We start from the raw sequence: 20,003 nt of genomic DNA on the forward strand, positions 1-20,003 counted from the left end.
GGTGAATAGATGGGCCCAACTCCCTGGTGCGTGGTTGAGGGCTGATGGCTCGAGGTGCACAAGCTGGTCCCTGCCCCACTTCACATTCCTTATATCATACTGTGTTATCCTTGTGTTTTATAACACACCCCCGACCCCACCAGGACGGACCTTTGAGGGCACTGCCGAGACCATGCTGAGCTCGCTGGACACTGTGCTGGGGCTGGAAGACGACACTCTGCTGTGGCCTGGTGAGGTGCCCCCTTCCCCAGCCCCTCCTCCTAGAGTCCCCCAGACCCAGTGCCTGTCCCAGAGCGGACACAGCTCCACCTCTGGTGGCTCTGGGAGTCCACTGTAGCCGGGGCCACAGCTCCCCTCTTATTGGAGCACTGGCTCTGTAACGCCTCTGCTTAGCCAGAGCCGAGGATGAAAAGTCACCGCCGCTCATCAGGGAGGAGTCAGTAAATCCAGTCTGCGTGTATCCATTGTCTGCATCATATCCACACATTGTATGTCCAGCCATCTGTGTATATGCATGTACATTGCATGTCTATACAGACATATGTGTGTACAGTTTCTTTCTTTTTTTAAAAATATATTTTGATTGATTTCGCCAGAGGTGAGCAGACACGGAAGGGAGAGGGAGAGATAGAAACATCAATGCTGAGAGAGAATCATCCATCAGCTACTTCCCCCATGCCCCCACCAGGGACTGAGCCCGAAATCCGGGCATGTGCCCTGACCGGGAATCAAACCATGACCTCCTAGTTCATGGGTCAAAGCTCAAACACTGGGCCACACTTGCCTGCGCAAGTCTACACTTTCTAAAACACATTAACCAATATCTCAGTTAATCCTCAGAATATCTCATTTCATCCATTCACTCATACTTTCTTGAGCACCTAGCATGTGCCAGGCTCTGTTCTAGGCACTGAAGACACACCCTTTTCTAGTGGCATTATTTTCTACACCTGCCAAAGAAAGCTGTGGCCCAGAGAGGTGCCATGACTTGACTGAGGTTGCAAAGGTGGGCAGGGGCAGAGGCAGACTCGCGCTAGAACACGCTCTCCTGGCTGCAGATCTGGTGGATTCCCCTGAATTGCTTCTGCCACTTTACACGTGCTCACTTGTGCCTACCTTTCCTGGGCAGTGCTGCCCCTCTTCCTGGGTGTCAGTACCATAGACCTGGGGGCAGGGAGGACTTTTCCTGATCACACACCAATCTCTCTCTACCCTGCCTCTGGCCCCATGGGGATCCCTAGGTCATGAGTACGCGGAGGAGAACCTGGGCTTTGCTGGTGTGGTGGAGCCTGAGAACCTGGCCCGGGAGAGGAAGATGCAGTGGGTGCAGAGGCAGCGGATGGAGCGCAAGAGCACGGTGAGGGGCTGTGAGGGCACCCCCGGAGGGAACCCTTCCTGCTGAGCCCGTTTGCTTCCGGGGCCTTCCAGTGAGAACTCCTGGACCCAGGACGGGGCAGGGGGCGGGAGGCTTCCCTTGTTGGGTACAGTGTCCAGATTCTCCCCACCAAAGCCAGCTGCTCTGGTCCCACAGTGCCCGTCCACCCTGGGAGAAGAGCGCTCCTACAACCCGTTCCTGAGGACCCACTGCCTGGTGCTGCAGGAGACTGTGGGGCCAGGGCCGGGCCCCGCTGAGGACGATGGCTGCTCCCGGGCCCAGCTCCTGGAGAAGCTCCGCCGGCTGAAGGACCTGCACAAGAGCAAGTGATGTCCCCCAGCCCCCCCAGCCCACCTGCATGGTGGGGAGGCCGCCCATCGCCCACACAAACCACCCTCATTGCTACCAACACCACCTCCATCAGTGCCACGGTGGCATCATTCCCCGACACTGGTCATGGAGAGAGGAGGGACAAGGCGGGGAGACCTTGAGGCCCAGGAAAGGGACTGCTCCAAGGCTTGGAGACTCCATGGGGTGAGGCTGGGCTGACAAGCCTAACAGGAAAGGAGGGGCCCTGGGGCATCTCCAGACCTAACTGTAAGGGTTCCTGCGCTGGCAGTGAGCACCTGGAGGCTGCGATGAGCCCCTCCCTCAGGAGGCAGCACTCTCGCTGCAGCCACTAAGCCCAGGCCACAGGAGCCGTGAACAGGTTGAGTGCGTTGTCCCCCTTCCCCCATTCAGGGTTGGGAAACTCAGTCTCCCCAAGCGGGCTCTGGTTTACTGAGACACCGCCCCTCCTCCCCAGCCTCCCCACCCTGCCCCATCCCATCCTGACCCCACAAAGGCATTTTTCAACTGAGCCATTTCTGAGAAAGATGAGAGGGCTGGAAGTCTGGCTGTCTGTCCCATCTCAGCCTCAGTGGCTTCCCTGGAAGAGGGAGGATCCTGGTTGCCAAGGAAACCTTGACTTCAGGCTCAGGAGACACCTGAGGGTGCTGGATTGCAGCCCAACAATCTTGTAGGTCACACGGGCTCCCTGCACAGCTGGCCTGGTCCTGCCCGCTGGCCTCTGCCCCTGCCCTGGGCCAACAGGCCCCTCCCTTCCAGGGGAGAGAGAGCCATCGTCCGCCATGGCCACTGCAGTTTTCTCATTATGGCTTTTATTCTTAGGAACTTCTGCCTCCTCTAACTTCTGCTTTATCCTCAGCCCCTTTCCTCTTTTCGTTATTAACGACATTCATCTGGCCCCTTGCAGTTTGCCAAGAACATCCTGTGACATTGCTCATTTGGTCCTTGGCCCCATCCTGGCTGGGGAGGGGTCAGTGAGGCAGAGTCCAGAAATGGAAACCTGGGAGCAGAGGCCTCTCAAGGGAGCGCAGCTTCCAGGACCCCAGGCCTGGGCCCTGCCCTCTGCTCAGCCCTCCCTCAGCTCAGCGTCTCCTTTGGTCTTGGGTCCAGGTCCCTTTGGGGCCGCGTGAGGAACCCTGTGGTCCTCAAGCAGGCGTACCTGGGTCAGCCAGGGCCTTGTCTTCCCTCCTCAGGCTCTGCCCACCTCTGGCGAGCCTCCAGGATGCCCCCGCCCTCAGTTTCTCCTCCTCATCCGGCCTCTGCCTCCCTCTCTAGCCACAGCCTCTAGTACCAACTCTAGCAATACTATCAGAATAGAGTTCCCCGCACCCCAAGATATGCAGTTTCCTGCCTCTGTGCCTTCGCTCATGCTGTTTCTTCAGACTGGAATGCCTTTCCCTGCTCCTCCTGCCTTGTCTGCCTGGCAAACACCTGTTCATCCTCACAATCTCCCTCAATGGCCCCCTCCTCCAGGAAGACAACCCCATGTCCCCCACCCCCCACCCCCAGGCTACCTCTGCTCTTTGTAAATGCTTCTCTGTGGCACTTATCACTCTGTATTACTTGTTTACACGTTTGTCTCCCCTTCCAGACTGTGAACCCTTCAGGGCATGGACTGTATCTTATGCATCTCTGTATTCTGCGCCTAGCACGGTGCCTGGCACACAGTAGGCGCCCAATAAATGTTAAATGAATGAATGATTTAAGAGACGCTTGATCACTCAGTGGGCTTGTCTTTATTGCTGGTTTTGTTCTGTCTGGGTTACAGGTCCGCCAGCTTGGAGTGACTGTACTTCCAGAGCTCTGGCCAGAAACAATGCCATGAATATACCTTCCTATGGCTCGTGTGCATCTGTTCAGGGCTTACAACTCATTTACCTCTGTGTTTTCTGAAGCTTGAGATGCACAGGTGTGCCTGGCCACAGGGAGATGGTTTTACCTGGTCACAGCACAGCAGTGGGAAACACTTCAAGGGCAAGGCCTTGGCCTCTCTCTAATGCCTCTCTAACTAAGGGCCAGATGCCACTATCTGGAGATAAATTATAACAACAGCGTTTTGTTTTCATTGTATTTACCTTTGGGGTTAATATTTTTGACAAGTGACACCACTTTTCAATTCAGGACAGTAATTAAAGATATTTATTGAAATAGGAAAATAAGAAGCAAAGGTGACACTTGGCTATGGCAGAATTCTTTTTTTAAATATATTTTTATTGATTTCAGAGAGGAAGGGAGAAGGAGAGAAATAGAAACATCAATGATGAGAGAGAATCATTGATTGGCTGCCTCCTGCACACCCCCTACTGGGGATTGAGCCCACAACCCGGGCATGTGCCCTTGACCAGAATTGAACCCAGGACCCTTCAGTCCTCAGGCTAACGCTCTATCCACTGAGACAAACGAGCTAGGGCTATGGTAAAATTCTCGAAGGTGGTGCTGGCACTGGCCTAGCTCCACATTTCCCTGGGGCCAGCTCAAGGCATAGTTTTCCCACCCCTGGCCATACCTCTGCCTTCTCTCTGAGGTGCTCCTCTTCACCCCAAGTTGGGGAGCGTGGCACTGGCTTAGGATGTCCTGGATCAGGGCTGCACCTGGGGTGGGGGTGGGGAAAGGGACCTGGTCCTCACCTTCCTGAAGAAAGGCAGTTGTCTGTGTCTCTGTGTCACTGCTGTCTTGAATGGGCCAGCCCCCAGGGCCAGGTCACTCTGGGTACCCAGCTTCAAGGGGCCCTTGGTGATGGTTCTCTAACGCTGGTGACACATCTTCCCTGGGCCTTGGGTCATCCTCCCACAAATGCATCTGTCCTGAATGATGACACATGCTTCTCCCAGAGCTGGAACTGACTGGTAGCAACCAGGCCACTTGTTCCTTGCTTGTAGGAAGCAGGTGTCACTGGGCTTTGAGACCTGAGTTCTAAGCCCAGCTCTGTCACTCAACATCCAAGTGGCCTTGGATAAGTCACTTCCCTGACCTCAGTTTCCAATGGAGATGACAAGCATGAGTGAGTCAGAACCTTTTCAAGGACAAGTGACAAATACTTAACAGAAAGGAGCTTAGACCAAAAAGGAAATTTATCAGCTCATGAAATGGAGAAGAATAGGATTATGTCATGGTAAGTTCAGGCATAAATATGAACAGTATCATCACCATTCAGATCTGCTTTCTTCTGTATTGGTATGGTTCTCTGTCAGGCTTTCTCCCTGCAGCAGCAAGATGTCTCTAGAAGTTCCAGGCTACTAGTTCATACCATTTAGCAGAACCTCCCATAGTCCCAGGGATCAAGTTTCATACGCCCAGTTGGGGTCATGTGACCAACCCTGAACCAACCATAGGGATAAGGTATCTGGACCTCTCTGACTGGCCAAATAGGTCACATGACTATACCTGGAAGAGCAGTGTCATACCCAACTGAAACACTGTGCATTGAGAGTAGGGAAAGAGTCCCCCAAAGGACCAGGAGGTCTGATATCAGAAATGATGCAAAGCAGCAAAATCATACCCCTTCACTAACAATGCCATTTACTATTAGGAGAGTCTGATGAGAAAAGGCATATGAAGTCACCTTGGGAAATTCTATATCAGATTTTTGATGCTGTAATCCTATCTAATAAAGAGGGAATATGCTAATTGACTGCCCCACCCTTAAAGATGGTAATGCCCACAGCCACAAGATGGTGGTGCTCAGCCCCACCAGGGCAGCAGTCATGCTCTGCATGCCTGCCTCCGGAGTCCCCCAGTTCCCTCAGCCCCCGAGCCACCCAGGGCCGCCCGAGGCTCAAGTAACCAGGGCCAGCCAAGGCTTGTGCTGCTGGCAGTGGCAGCAGCAGAGGTGTGATGGGAGCATCGCCTTCCCCTGATCACTGGTTGCCTCCCACCCCTGAGGGCTCCCGGACTGTGAGAGGGAGCAGGCAGGGCTGAGGGTCCCCCTCTCCAGTGCATGAATTTTCATGCACCAGGCAGGCCTCTAGTTAATTATAAAGAAGAAAAGGAGGTAGACATATGGCCTCCAAGGTGTTTGAAAAAATATATAGGAAAAAAAAACTTTAGTGATTTACATATGAAACCAATAGGGTTTACTTTTTTTTTAGATTTTATTTAAATCCTCTATTATTTTTGTTAACAACTTTGAGATATAATTTACATAACACAAAATTCACCCTTTTAAAAAGTGCACGATTCAGTAGTTTTTCGTACAGGCACGGTTTTCTGGCCATGGCCGCCATCTAATTTTAGAACATTTTCATGCTCTCAGATAGAAACCCTGTGCCCATTTAATGTCACTCCCTGCCTCCATGCCTCCATTTCACCCCAACTAGGCAACCACTGATCTACTTTCTGTCTCTAGATTTGTCTATTCTGGACACGCCATATAAATAGAATCATAAATATGTGGTCTTTTGTGGCTGGTTTCTTTTACTCAAGATGATTTCAAGGTTCATCCATTTAGCATATATCAGCACTTTATTCCTTCATGGCTAAGTAATATCCCATTGCATTTATTTACCACATTTTGCTTATCCATTCATCAGCTGATGGACAGTTGGGTTGCTTTTGCTTTTTGACTATTATGAATAATGGTGCTATGAACATCTGTGTACAAGTTTTTGCATAGACATGTTTTCAATGCTCTTGGGTATATACCTAGGAGTGGACTTGCTAAGTCATGCAGTAACTCCATGTTTAACTTTTTGAGGAACTAATAAACTGCTCTCCAAAGCAACTGTGAGTTTTCCTACTGCCACTGATGGCTCACGTGCAGAGAGAGGCTTATTCATAAATCACTTTGGCTTTTAAAAATTAATGCTCACTTTCTTAAAATGCATATTTTAAAACATAAGCATTTCAAAAATTCTTAAGTTTAATTACCAGTCATATCATTCTAATCACATATCTAATGACTATTAATAACCTCTAAGGGGGCTTTGATTACTAAATGGTCTTCTTTTTAAAATTAAAATGGCTTTAGGCAGTTTATATTACACTTATTTATCCTATATATAAGTAGATTACCATATTTTCTTTTTAAAAAATATTTTAAAATTTATTTTAGAGAGAGAGAGACATCAATGTGAAAGAGAAACACCCACAGCTGCCTCCTACAGGCCTCCTACTGGGGATTGGGCCCGCCAGGTGCCCTGACTAGCGCAACCAACCGAGCCACACTGGCCATATTTTCTTTTTTAAAGTAATTGCTGTATAATGATTACATCTCAATAAAGCTGGAAAAAAATAAAGTAAAATGAAAAGAACTCAGTTCTCTTAAAAAAGTTTTAAATAAAGCCCTAACCGGTTTGGCTCAGTGGATAGAGCATCAGCCTGCAGACTCAGGGGTCCCAGGTTCGATTCTGGTCAGGGGCATGTGCCTTGGTTGCGGGCACATACCCAGTGGGGAGTGTGCAGGAGGCAGCTGATGGATGTTTCTCTCTCATAGATGTTTCTGGCTCTCTGTCCCTCTCCCTTCCTCTCTATAAAAAAAAAAAAAAATCAATAAAATATATTTTTTAAAAAAATTTTTTTTAAATAAAGCAATTGATTGACAAACTAACCTCCCAAGTACTTTTATTGCATTCTAATAAGTAAACATTTAAATACAGTGAATTTGAAGATTGTTTTTGTTTTAATGTTTTTACAATCCCAATAAGAATTTAACTTCGAAGGGGGATGGGAGCATGAGTTTGTGTGTGGGGGGGGGGAGGTTGGGGGGGGGAATGAGGACACATTTGTAATACCTTAACTAATAATTAAAAAAAAAAAAAGAATTTAACTTTGAAGAACAGTCTAAATAAATGATTCCACTGTCTGATTTAAATTAGAATCTCCAGGCTCATCTTTTAAGCACCCCACTATGCCAGATTATTTTAAACATTTCAAGTACTTAAAATACCAAATATGCACAATGCAACACACACACACACACAAACCCACACATTAACACTGTTAGTCTGAGTCTCCTAAACAGTTCCACACATAATTCTAAATTTTCCTAAAGTTGATAGATAATTACCCAGTAAGGAACTATCTGAAGTTTACCTTCCTGAGTGATATGGTGTGGGGGAGGGGATGGGGAGTGAGGAGCACACCTCCTTAGCTGACTAAGATTTTATGTCAAGATTTTTCTCTTATTTATTTATTTTAAAATTATAGTCAACATACAATATTATATTAGTTTCATGTGTACAACATAGTGATTAGGTATTTATATACCTTACAAAGTTATCACCTCAATACATCTAGTACCCATCTGTTACTGTACATAATAATTACAATATTATGGACTCTATTCCCTATGCTGCACATTGCATCCCCGCGGCTTATTTTATAACTGACAGTTTGTACTTCTTAACACTTTCTTTTACCTTTTCCACCCATCTCCGCACCTCCTCCCAAGGTTTTTCTTCTGTGTGACCCTATCAGGTTGAGCCCCTTTTTATAGCCACTCACCCAGACCAACACTTACAAGTGGGGATCAGATGGCCCAGAGCCTGGGGTTTGAATACATCATAACTCAATTTTCAAGCCTTTGTCTTTAATTACTACCCATGTTATGGCACCATTTGTTTAGGTTCAATGTATTTACCTCTTCATTTCTCTGAATTCTGACTCTGGAGCCAGACTGACGTGGGTTGAGTCCTGGCTCTGCCTGTTACTAGCTGTGTGACTGGGAAGACATTTAATCTCTTGGTGCCTCCATTTCCTCAGCCATCAAATGGAGGGGGGAAGTGCCTGCTCACAAGATTATCCTGCAGCTTGAGATCATGTACGTGAGGCCCCATGGACAGTGCCTGGCCTAGAGTCAGCATGGCTTATGAGTTTGCTGCACTGTCACTGTACAACCATCTCTGTTACGTGTTAGGACCACAACCCGCAGCGCTATTCACAGGCCATCGAATTGGGCTCTGAATTGGGTTCTGTGTGTGAGGGCAGTCTGACTCAGGGCCACCACATCTAAGGTCATTCTAATCATCCATGGCATCGTCCTGCCTCTTAAGAATGTCACATGCTCCCTCTGCTGGACAGTACCTCAGGCTTGTGCTGAGTCCCGGAACCCACATGCAAGTCCAACCAGTTCCATTCTCAACCTGTGGGTCGCGACCCCTTTGGGGGTCGAACGACCCTTTCACAGGGGTCGCCTAAGACCATCGGAAAACACATATATAATTACATATTGTTTTTGTGATTAATCACTATGCTTTAATTATGTTCAACTTGTAACAATGAAAATACATCCTGCATATCAGATATTTACATTACGGTTCATAACAGTAGCAAAATTACAGTTATGAAGTAGCAACGAAAATAATTTTATGGTTGGGGGTCACCACAGCATGAGGAACTGTATTAAAGGGTCGAGGCATTAGGAAGGTTGAGAACCACTGCTCTAAGATCTGGGTGTTTGGTGAAGTGGGAAATGGCCCTTTAAGAGGCAGTAGCTAGCTCCTAGTTGCCATGGAGACAGCTGGAAACAGACCGGGAGGCAGGCAGCAGGCAGCAGGCAGCATGTCCTCTAAAGTTCAGTCCAAAGGTGGGAACAGGGCTGCTGGGGCTGGAGAGGGGAGGGCAACCTTCTCCCTCACAACCTGCCCGGAGGGAGCCTCGAGGAGTCTGCTCTTGGGGCCATTGCCCACCCCTGTCCTTCTCTCTGGGGTCGGCCATCCCAGCTTCTTTTCCTTCCATAGGCCTCAAGGCCAAGGACCAGCCGGCCCCAGCCCCAGAGAGTCCGCCACCCCCAGAGGCCAATGCTGAAGCCATTCACTTCCTCAACTCCCTCAGTGAGCCTGGGCCGTGTGTGTGAGTGTGTGTGTGTGTGTGTGTGTGTGTGTGTGTGTGTGTGTGTGGCAGGGGTCGGGGGTACAAGCGTGGAGAGGAGGGGAGAGAGAAGGAAGGCCCAGGCCTGGCCTGGTCTCTCTCAGCTTTGATTCTCCTGGGACTCGGAAAGGGTTGATATTTGTTGATATTTTTCCAGGGAAGACCAGGGACATGGGGGTCGCTGGGGGTGCCTTCACCTGCTGGCTGCTGTAGGGGCTGCCTGGGAGGCGGGGATGAGGAGGGAGTGGGTAGGGACTGTGGGATCCTAGTGGCCGGGGAATCAGAGATTGAGGCTTGGCGCTGGGGCTTTAACTGTCCCCACGGAACCCCCTCCCCCAGGCCAGGAGGAGCTGCAGATGCTGTTCTTCTCTGAGACTCTGGCCATGGTCTCGAAAACAGGGGAGCCTCAGGGAGAGCTGACCATTGAGGTGCAGAGTGGGAAACACGAAGACAACACGGGCACCATGTTGCCATGCGCCCTTGTGCACGCCTTTAGCCGTGGCTTCGTGGACAAAATGCTCTGCGGAAACTCTCTCCTGGGTAGAGTCCCTGCTGCAGAACACCCTCCCTCCCCCCACCCAGCACCCCCTCCTCCCCTTCTCCATCCCCAGGACTTTGCTTAGTACCAACCCTTGGACTTCACCGTGGGGCCAGAATGAGGCACAGAGAGTGTGAGTGAGGTGGGGGAGGCTCAGGACAAGAGCATCGATTTTGTCTAGTTTTTTGCTGTGGCCACACTATACCTGGGCCTTCCAACCTGGACCATCACCCTCCCCTCCTGCAGTCTCCAACGCTGTCTCCCTCAATGGCACTGTCCCCTCCTTCCACCCCAGGCTATCTCACGTGGAACCTGGAGACCATGGAACAACATAGTCAGGAGTTCGTCAAGGTAACTTCTGGAGCCCCGAACCTTGGCCCCAATCCAGGGTGAGAGAACAGAGACCCTGGGAGACAGAGCAGAGGAAAGAAAGAGTTTCAATAGAACCTCTAACGTCACCCTAACTCTCGCCTCAGTCACCCTGTAATCCCTACAAAAGCCTGGGACACGACCCATCCAGGGAACAGCAGGCCAGCAGCAGGTTGCTTCTGAGGACCTTCTGATACACAAACGCGGGGTCCAGCCCAGCTGGGCCCCTCCAGCCTGAGAGCCGGGCATCTCCTAGGGCCACGCTGGCTGACCTTTCCCAGAACCTGACCTTTCCTAAGGGCCTGCCACCACCTGCCTCCAAATCCTCCTGCGCTGTGCCCCTCACAACCGCCCCAGCCCCTTCCTTCACTTCTGGAACGGGGCCTGCTTACACCGTGGAAGCCCCTTTTGCCGAAGAACCTTCCCACACAAACCATTCCCATCTTTGAAAGCGTGTATTTGAAGTGTATTTGCTTTTTAACTTTATTCTGCACCATCACATGACTTCTATTCTTGGGCTTTCCTGCACATGGAAGGTTTTCTATCCGAATCTCCCTTGGTTTTCTCACTTATAAAGGAGAATGGATAAGGTGACCTTTGGTGGGGGAGGGGGGCATTCGTATACAATCCTGGGAGTCCCTGATTCTCCTCTCCATGCTCTGGCCCTCAGTTCCACATCCTCCCCATGGAGCAGAAGACGAGTTTGCTGAGGCAGGGGGACCAGCTGGCCATGACCAGAAGTATCAGGGAGGGCGAGGTGAGGGTGGGAGCCAGGTGGGGACCGTCCTCCATATCCTCTGGACACCAGGAGGCCAAACTGCATCAGAACCTGGGGTGGGGGCTCAGGGAGGACTGTATGCCCAGCACCTGGCTTGCCCGCCCGCCCTGTCCCTTTCTGGCTCTATGTTCCTAACACATGTTTGTCCTGAACAGGAAGTGAGGAACGAAGTGACATTCTTCCCCTGGCACTCAACTGCAGGCTTCATCTCCCAGGCTGCCAACCTGCTGCTGCTGAGGGTGATGGCCTGGAGGCAGATGGTGCCCAGTAATGCCCGCTTCCTGGCCTTGGACATGGAGGGAAAATTCTGCTATTCCACCTACGTGAGGGATCTCCGGCAGGGCGGGGTGGGGGTGGGGGGGCGTGGACTTGGCCTGGGGAAAACGAGAAGGGGCGGGAGAATGCTCAAGTAGCGGAAGAGAAAACTACAGAGTGGAAGGGGTGGAATGTGGATGAAACCAGGGCAAGGGACAGGGGCTTCCACAGGCAGGCGAGGGTCAGGCTCATTTGTCAGCGAGAAGATCAAGCGGGGCAGGTGGAGTGAGGAGAGGGACTAAAAGGTGAGCAGTTGAGGGAAACAACACTCAGCCCAGGAAAAAGAAACGTATTTTTTAACATCAGGAAATGCAGTATCTCCACGTACACTTAAATATTCTCTATTGTCTTAACCCTGAAGGGTCTTCCTTTTTTTTTTTTCCCTTTCTTTTGTTTTGGCTAAAATTTCATAATCAACATACCTAGGACTCCCTGCAATACGTGATTTTAAAGCCGTGCCTCTGGACACACACTTAGGGGCTGATTTGACCAGCTTTGTGAATGACATTCTAGCCTTTTCTATCACGTATTGCAGGGAGCCCTAGCAATGTGTTGGACACAAGCAGGCACGTGCCATTTACCCCCGTTTTCTCGGAAACACGTGTTTTGCGTTAGCACTTTTCTCCCCATGGCTGCAGCCCTACCAGGGGTTTATGTTTTAGTTCCAGCAGGGCATCCTGCCTGCAGCAGGAGGGGCCACAAGTCCTAGCTGAGTCCCACCCCCTCAGAGCTCCACTGCCCCCCACCCCAACACACACACACACACACACACACACACACCCTCACACCTAATTGGTTGATCCTCATCCTTGTAACAGAATCTGCCAACTAGAAGCACGTGGTCATGGGGAGGGATTGGGGCAGGAACAGGCTGGTGCTGGCTATGAGGGGATCCCCAACTTAACTTTGGGGGCACAACTCAAATCTTGTGGTGCCTGGACAGCCAATTGTTGCTCATCACTGATGAACAAGGAATGAAGCTGTGAGAGGGAGAAAAGGGCCAGGGAAAGACTGTCAGAGAGACCCTAGTGGGCATCAACCTCCCCTCCTCTCCTTTTTGGCTGCTGCCAGAAAGCCCTGGGCTCCCAGACCATCCAGGTGGACCGTCAGCAGGCGGACGCATTCATCGTGGAGCAGACCGTGCACTCGGTGGAGGGCATCCCCTTCTCCTGCCAGTTCTACCTGCTGTCTGACGGGTGAGCTACTGGGGCAGGCCCAGGGGGCAGTGTGAGCACAGCCTGGGCACTCAGCCTCGGAGGCTGATGGGAGAAGGAAGACCACTGTTTCTGGGGACACCACTAGGAAGAGATGCTGTTGAGATCTGAGTGCCCCTGCTTTATCCACACCTTTCACCCTTTTTTCACTTACTCACTTACTCTCCTGGTCCTCATGATGCCTCCCAGACCTCACCACAGAGCCCTAAATGGCAGAGGACGCTCACACCAATTCCCCAGGACCTAAGGCATAGTTAATGCAGCTGTCACAGGTGCCGGGTTTCACACTGATAAACACCGAGGTTTGAACAACTCAACACGCAGTAAGATGCCGGGAGAAGCATTCTGGCACACGACTAAGCTGTCCGCAGCAACATGCAGGCGACCACACCGTGAGGAAATGTGGGAGGGGGGGAAGAATTTGTTTCTTGACATTTCTGAAGAGGTATTGACATACTCACTACACTAAACAGGGTAATCAGAGCATTCTTGGACTTCCTTAGTTCATCACTTAGCCTGTGGTTGCTGTTTTGCACATCACGTATCAGAGGCTCATGATTTTTTTTAGTGATTACGACTCTAAAGGTTTTGGTCCAGTCCTGGCACACCAGCATGTATCTTCAGGGGTAGGAACAGTGCCCAGTTTGAAAAGCAAGGGCCATTACTGGGGGAATTGGAAATGAACTTAACCTGGGAACTCAAAGATAAGTGGGAGGACAGCAGTAAAGGGAAGCCCCCAGGACGGCTGCCTTTCAAGGGAGTGGGCTGGTCTAGGAAAATGCACACCTTCTCCTGTGTGGCACTCCAGGCACCTGGCCAAGCGAGTCCAGGTGGGCTCCCCCGGCTGCTGCATCATCACCAAGATGCCCGTCTTGAGGGAGGAGGGTGAGTGAAGCCTCTAGTTGGTGGGAGAGTGGGAACACCCAGCCTTCCCCCCCCTCCCCACCTTGCAGGGGCTGGATTGAAGGTGCTATGGGTGCCATCAGAGCCGGAGATCCGATAAAGAAGCTTTACCCTCCAGCCCTTGACCCCAAGGCCATTAGGGAGGGTCATTTTGCAGGGACCCACTGCCAGCAACTATGCCCATGTGGGCGGGTCCCTGGGTTTCACCTGCCTGCAATCTGGGTGCTCTTGGGCGCCCCTGTGTATCCGAGGGAGGTTCTGGGGGTGGATACACAGCCTTCCTCCCTTGGCTCCCAGATGAGATTGAGCCTCGCCCAGTGTTTGAGAAGAAGCCCCTGGAGTGGGAGGAGGACATAGAGCTGCACTCGAGGTTCCTGGAACGGAAGGTGAGGAGGGGCTGCCCCCAGCCTGGGGTGCCCATACCCCCTCCCCCAGCGCTCCCCTTCCCCCGCATAAATCCCAACGTTAAAGATCTCTCTTCCTGCCGGGTTGCAATGCGCACCCCGAGGGACTGGGAGGCCCCAGCGCCCCTAAGTGCCCTAGCGAAGTGGGGGGCGGGGCCTCCCGGGGGGCGGGGGTCCGGTCGGGCTCAGCCTGGTCCCCGCCAGGAGGAGCTGCGCCTCAGCCACACCAGGTACCTGCAGCAGCACCCCGACGGCGAGGCGATCGTCTCCGACTTCCTGCTCTTCCTGCTGCTGCGCCAGCCGGAGGACGTGGTCACCTTCGCCGCCGAGTTCTTCGGGCCCTTCTCCCTGCGCCGCCCGCCCACGCCCTCCCTGCGCTCCTCCGCCCCGCGGAGCCCCTTCCGCTCGCTGGACCCCCGGACTAAGCGGGAAACGCACCAGGCCCGCGCCCTGAGGCTGGGGCCCGGCAGAGACCCGGAGGCCTTGCTTTCCCTGCTGCGGTTTTGATGGAATAAACCGAGCTGGAACCTTCCCTGGCCAGCCTGTGTCTTAACTAAGAATAGGATCCCTTGACATCGTTTATCGAGAGAATCTCAGCCTGTCTTCCTAAAGGCTCTTTCCGTCATTATCCCCATTTTGCAGATAAAAAGCTAGAGGCACAGAAAGGTTAAATAGCTCTTAGAGTGAGCACATGGGGAGCTGGATTCACATCCGGAGGTTACATTCCAAAACCCACGCTCTTAGTCACTCGGTTAGCGGGGGTGGGGCTTCTTGTCACTCGGGATCACTCTGGGTACCACGTAACGTAACTGCCCGCTCCCCCATCCCAAGAAAAAGAGCAGGTGACGTCGGGGGAGAGATGGGGAAGGGACCCTGACCACCACTGGTCTCGCTCATCTCCTCCGAAGCCTCCTGGCACCCGCTGCCCTCCCCATTTCTCACTGACCTTCGGATCCCCACAAACTGCGTGTGATGGTCCCCATTTCTCGGCTCCTGGAGGAAAAAGATGGACAGGTGATCACTTCCTCCGTTAGGGTCCTTGCTATCCAGGAGCTTGTTTCTGCCCAGTGCTAGCTGCTGCTCAGTAACAAATGTTAGGCGAGCGCCCAGAAGGCAGCTGGCAATGGGGGTGCCTTCGGTCAATTCATTCATCCAACTTCCTGCTGCGAGAGGAGGGACTCGGAGAAGTTCTGTATTCCGGTGAGCAATACCAGCCAATATCTCCAAGGCTGGGAGTAGGGGCTAGTTCATGGCCCAGGAATCAGGGAAGGAAGGCTTCATGGAGAACTGTCACTTGAGTCTGAAAGAATTTTTAAAAATATTTTTTTTATTGATTTCAGAGAGGAAAAAAAGAGAGAAACATCAATGATGAGAGAGAATCGTTGATCAGCTGCCTCCTGCAAGTCCCCCACTGGGGATTGAGCCTGCAGCCTGGGCATGTGCTGACTGGGAATTGAACACTCACCTCCTGGTTCATAGGTTAACCTCAACACTGAGCCATCCTGACTGGGCAACTTAAAGAATTTTTTTAAAAATATATTTTATTGATTTTTTTTTGCAGAGAGGAAAGGGGAGGGATAGAAAGTCAGAAACATCAATCAGGTGCCTCCTGCACACCCCCTACTGGGGATTTGCCCGCAACCAAGGTACATGCCATTGACCGGATTCGAACCTGGGACCCTTCAGTCCGCAGGCCGATGCTCTATCCACCGAGCCAAACCAGTCAGGGCAAGAATTTTTAATAACATATTTTATTGTCCCCTTCCCCTATGTTCATTAGAAAAACCTTAGAAAAAGGTCATAAACCAAGAGAAGAAGTGAATTCACTTCAATTCTTCTACCTAGAAGCAGCCACTCTTTAGGTTTGGGCAAATATTCTCTCTACTCTTTTTTTCTAGCAAAACGTGGTGTTTGTTCAGCAATTACTCTGTCAAACACTTTTACATAGAATGTTTGATCTGGTCTTCGCAGTTCTAAGGGACTTCATTTAACAAAAAGAGAAATCATACAGTAATTGATTCTCAGTAACTGGTAATTGCATACCTAATTGTATTCTTGGAAAGTTTCATACGGATAAAGTTGGAATCTCCCTAGATTCCCACCCCAATCTTCATGTGTTTTAATGGGTTCTTTCATTTAGCAATATATTTTGAAAATATTTCCCTGTCACTACAGTCTTCTACAGGGTATCCCCACAAATGTATACACACTTTAACAGCTGATAGCTCAATTGATGTTTCTTTCTTTGCAGACTTAACCCATTGGAATTAATAATTATTCAAAGTGTGCATACATTTTTTGATGATTCTACCATAAGGTAACCAATCTCTCCCCTCCCCTGCCTTTTTATTTTTTACTATCATAAACCCTGCTGCACTGAATATCCTTGTAGCTAAATCTTTGCATATATCAACAATTATTTTCTTAAGGATACATTCTGAGGAGTGTAATTGTTGCATTGATATTAAGGCTTTTGTTTGTTTGCTTTAACAAGTTGCCAAATTCTACACGTGTAGCATTTTTATTAAAGGTCCAATAAAGCATTCCAGGCAGAGAAAATGACATAAGCAGAAGTAAGAAAGTGCAATGTATGTGCATGGTCTAGAGCAGGACATCCAACAACGCTTTCTGCAATGATAGGAGTGCTCTGTACCTGCAGCGTCCAGTGTGGTAGCCACTAATCACATGTGGCCACTGACAACTAGAAACGTGGTAAACATGACTAGGAACTGGGGTTTTACTTTAATTTAAATTCATTTCAATTTAAATAGCCACACGTGGCTAGTGGCTGCCATATTAGATAGTAGAGAGTAAGCTCCTTTCATTCAGTCAGGCAAGTAGTTGAACAACTATTGGACCCCTTCCAAGTGCCAGGATTATTTGTGGCGCTGGGAGATCAGCAGTGACGAGACAAAGTCTCTGTCCCCAGGCAACATGGAGAGATGGACAATAAACACAAACGTTCATTTCATCAATTTCAGACATTGATGAAAACAGATAAAACCAAGTTGTGAGTACAGTGACTCAGGGTTGCAGAGGTGAGGGTGGACTTCATGGGCTTCTGGGGTCTCAGTTGAGCTGGGACCTAAATGACAAGAAGTCAGACCTGCGGGAAAAGCGGGAAAAGCATTCTAGGTAGAGGGAACAGCAAGTGCAAAGGGTTTGAGCCTGGCATGTTGGGAACAGAAGGCTGAGCCCAACAGGGTGGGAGGGGCTGGGGATGAGTCACCCTGAGGAAGGCAGGGCCCTGGCCAGTTCTCTATGGAGAACTGAAACTGAGGCTCTGACTCAGTCTAGTGCACCCAGAATATTTCTGCAGAGATACAATAACCCCCTTGAACCCCAATAATCTGCAACCGTGGGGAAGAGGTTGGGCAGGAACATCCGACCCACAGAGAGCCTTGCTGTCATGTGTCAGATGACTTGGGAAGGAGTCCAGCCACCTTTCTGCCTGGTCTGTGACATCCATTTCAAAACTGGGTTGTTTTTAGATGGTATCACTTGTTCCTGGAACTTCTATGACCCCTCTCTTCTTGCTCCATAACACTAAGAAACATGCTTCTCTGAGCAAAGGGAAAACAAATCTTGAGTGCCAGGAATGCTTTCGGCATTCCCACCCATATCTTATGAGTGGTCTGGTTTCTCCACACCATTGCCAACGTTTGGTGCTATGACTGTTTTTTATTTTAGCCATCCTGATAGGGGTGTAGTGATATCTCATTATGGTTCTCTTTGCACCTCCTTAATGGCTAGGGATGCTAAACATCTTTTCAGGGGTTCCTTGCCATCTGCACATTCTGTTTGGTAAAATGCCTGTTCATGATTTTTGCCATTTATAATTGATCTAGAGGCCCAGTGCATGAAATTCGTGCGGGGGGGAGGGGGTGTCCCTCAGCCCAGCCTGCACACTCTCCAATCTAGGACCCCCCACTGGGATCGGGCCTAAACGGGCAGTAGGACATCCCTTTCACAATCCAGGACTGCTGGCTCCCAACCACACACCTGCCTGCCTGCCTGATCACCCCTAACTGCTCCCCTGCTGGCCTGATTAATGCCTAACTGCTCCCTGCTGGCCTGGTCACCCCTAAATTCCCTCCCTTGTCAGCCTGGTCACCCCTAGCTGCTCTCCCCTGCTGGCCCAATTGCCCCTAACTGCCCTCCCCTGCTGGCCTGGTCCCCCCCAACTGCCCACCCCTGTAGGCCTGGTAGCCGCCAACTTCCCTCCCCTGCATGTCTGGTCCCCCCCAACTGCCGTCCCCTGCTGGCCATCTTGTGTCCACATAGGGGTGTCCATCTTGTGTGTTGGAGTGATGGTCAATTTGCATATCACTCTTTATTATATAGGATTGTCTGATTTTTTTACTGTTGAGTTTTAAGAGAATTTTCTATCTCTAGATAGAGAGAAATCTGGTCCTTTGTCAGATATGTGGTTTGCAAATATTTTCTCTGAGTCTTTAGCTTGTCTTTTTATCTTTTTACAGGGTCCTTCACAGAAAAAAAGTTTTTAAGTTTTATGAGATCCAATTGATCAGTTTCTCCCTTTTATGGATCATGCTTTTTGGTGTCAAGTCTAACAAGTCTTTGTTTAGTCTTGGATTCTAAAGATTTTCTCCTACTTATTTTTTCTAAAAGTTTTATATTTACATTTTGGTTTGTGCTTCACTTTGAGTGAATTGGGTTTCATGAAATTTCACTGCACTCATGCAGGGTTCAATATCCAGCAACAGCTCCAGGTGCAAGGGGACTGATATGCAGGTTTCTAATCCTCTAGCTCACATAGCTCCTGCTCTCTGCTACTCTGTCAGAACCTCTGCTCTTAACCATTACACTATAATGGTTAAGTTAAAGGTTGTATGGAGTATTGATCAGTTGTTAATCAATTATACTTATTGAGTCCCTAACTATAAGAAAGGCCCCACAAAAGATACAAAGAAGACATCTGTCTTAATCATGGTTCTTCAGAGAAACAGAACCAATAGACAGAGAGATAGAAATGATAGATAGATAAATAGATAGATTGATAGATAGATAATAGATCAGGGGTGCTCAAACTTTTTAAACAGGGGGCCAGTTCACTGTCCCTCAGACCGTTGGAGGGCCGGACGATAGTTTAAAAAAAAACTATGAACAAATTCTTATGCATACTGCACATATCTTATTTTGAAGTAAAAAAACAAAATGGGAACAAATACAATATTTGTATTTGCATGTGGCCCGCGGGCCGTAGTTTGAGGACCCCTGTAATAGACAGATAGACTAGTATACATAGGGAATTGGCTCACATGAGTATGGAGGTTGAGAAGCCCACTGATCTGTGCAAGTTAGAGACCCAGGAGAGCCAATGGCATACATAATTCCAGTCTGAAGGCCTGAGAAGTAGGAAGGGTAAGTTCCACGGTGTAAGTTCCAGTCGAATCTAAGTCTGAAGGCAGGAAAAAAACAATCCTAGTTCACAGGCAGTCAGGCAGAGAGAGAGAGTTCTCCCTTACTCAGCCTTTTGTTCTATTTAGGGCTTCAGTTGTCCGGATGAGGCCCATCCACAACAGCAATGGAAATCTACTTCACTCAGTCTACCAGTTCAAAGTTGATCACCTCCAAAAACACCCTCATCAGCACACCCACATATCCAGTCACATCCTGGTCCAATCAAGTTGGCACATAAAATTAACCCTCACGACATACTACACCAGCCATGCCCATATGAGCCCAAGGCAGTGATTGGGAAATGTGCACAAACTTAGTGGTCAGGGCGGTGATGGGAGCTTGAGCAATAGGGTTGTACAAATCATGATGCTGCTCTCTCCTGTCTGACTCATCATTCACCCCACTCCCCCACTTTCCAGTCCCTCCAGCCTCCTCCATCAACTAGGAGTCAGGGTATTGACTGCCTCCCCTGACCCTGGGTTTCCGAGCTTTGGTAAAGTTTTTGATTCAACATCGGCATCCATCACGT

At 49.9% G+C, this 20,003-nt stretch overlaps 2 protein-coding genes across 13 annotated transcripts in view; both read left to right on the forward strand.

The window, feature by feature from the left end:
- PNKD (PNKD metallo-beta-lactamase domain containing) overlaps window positions 1-3,440 on the forward strand; it is a 68,658-nt gene extending 65,218 nt beyond the window's left edge. For both annotated transcript variants that reach the window (XM_081096392.1, XM_081096393.1), the window contains 3 exons: window positions 144-230; window positions 1,242-1,357; window positions 1,532-3,440. In XM_081096392.1, coding sequence (XP_080952518.1) covers window positions 144-230; window positions 1,242-1,357; window positions 1,532-1,705 — 377 coding nt within the window. In that variant the 3' untranslated portion in view covers window positions 1,706-3,440. The remainder of the gene's footprint in view (window positions 1-143; window positions 231-1,241; window positions 1,358-1,531) is intronic.
- A 5,599-nt stretch (window positions 3,441-9,039) lies between these two features.
- On the forward strand, window positions 9,040-14,605 carry CATIP (ciliogenesis associated TTC17 interacting protein). Of its 11 annotated transcripts, none has more exons than XM_081096386.1 (10): window positions 9,040-9,245; window positions 9,400-9,492; window positions 9,929-10,069; window positions 10,363-10,418; window positions 11,107-11,193; window positions 11,370-11,537; window positions 12,601-12,725; window positions 13,552-13,628; window positions 13,944-14,032; window positions 14,255-14,601. In XM_081096386.1, exons 1-10 carry the CDS (start codon window positions 9,170-9,172, stop codon window positions 14,555-14,557), a joined length of 1,215 nt encoding a protein of 404 aa, XP_080952512.1. In that variant the 5' UTR covers window positions 9,040-9,169; the 3' UTR covers window positions 14,558-14,601. The 11 variants fall into 11 exon arrangements, with proteins under 11 accessions (XP_080952512.1, XP_080952511.1, XP_080952513.1 ...); XM_081096385.1 differs by having other exon boundaries at window positions 9,869-10,069; window positions 14,255-14,582; XM_081096387.1 differs by having other exon boundaries at window positions 9,869-10,069; window positions 11,430-11,537; window positions 14,255-14,582.
- The last annotated feature ends 5,398 nt before the right edge of the window (window positions 14,606-20,003 follow it).

Source organism: Myotis nattereri (genome assembly GCF_964212035.1).
Source record: "Myotis nattereri genome assembly, chromosome: 7".
In the NCBI taxonomy this organism is placed as follows: Eukaryota; Metazoa; Chordata; class Mammalia; order Chiroptera; family Vespertilionidae; genus Myotis; species Myotis nattereri.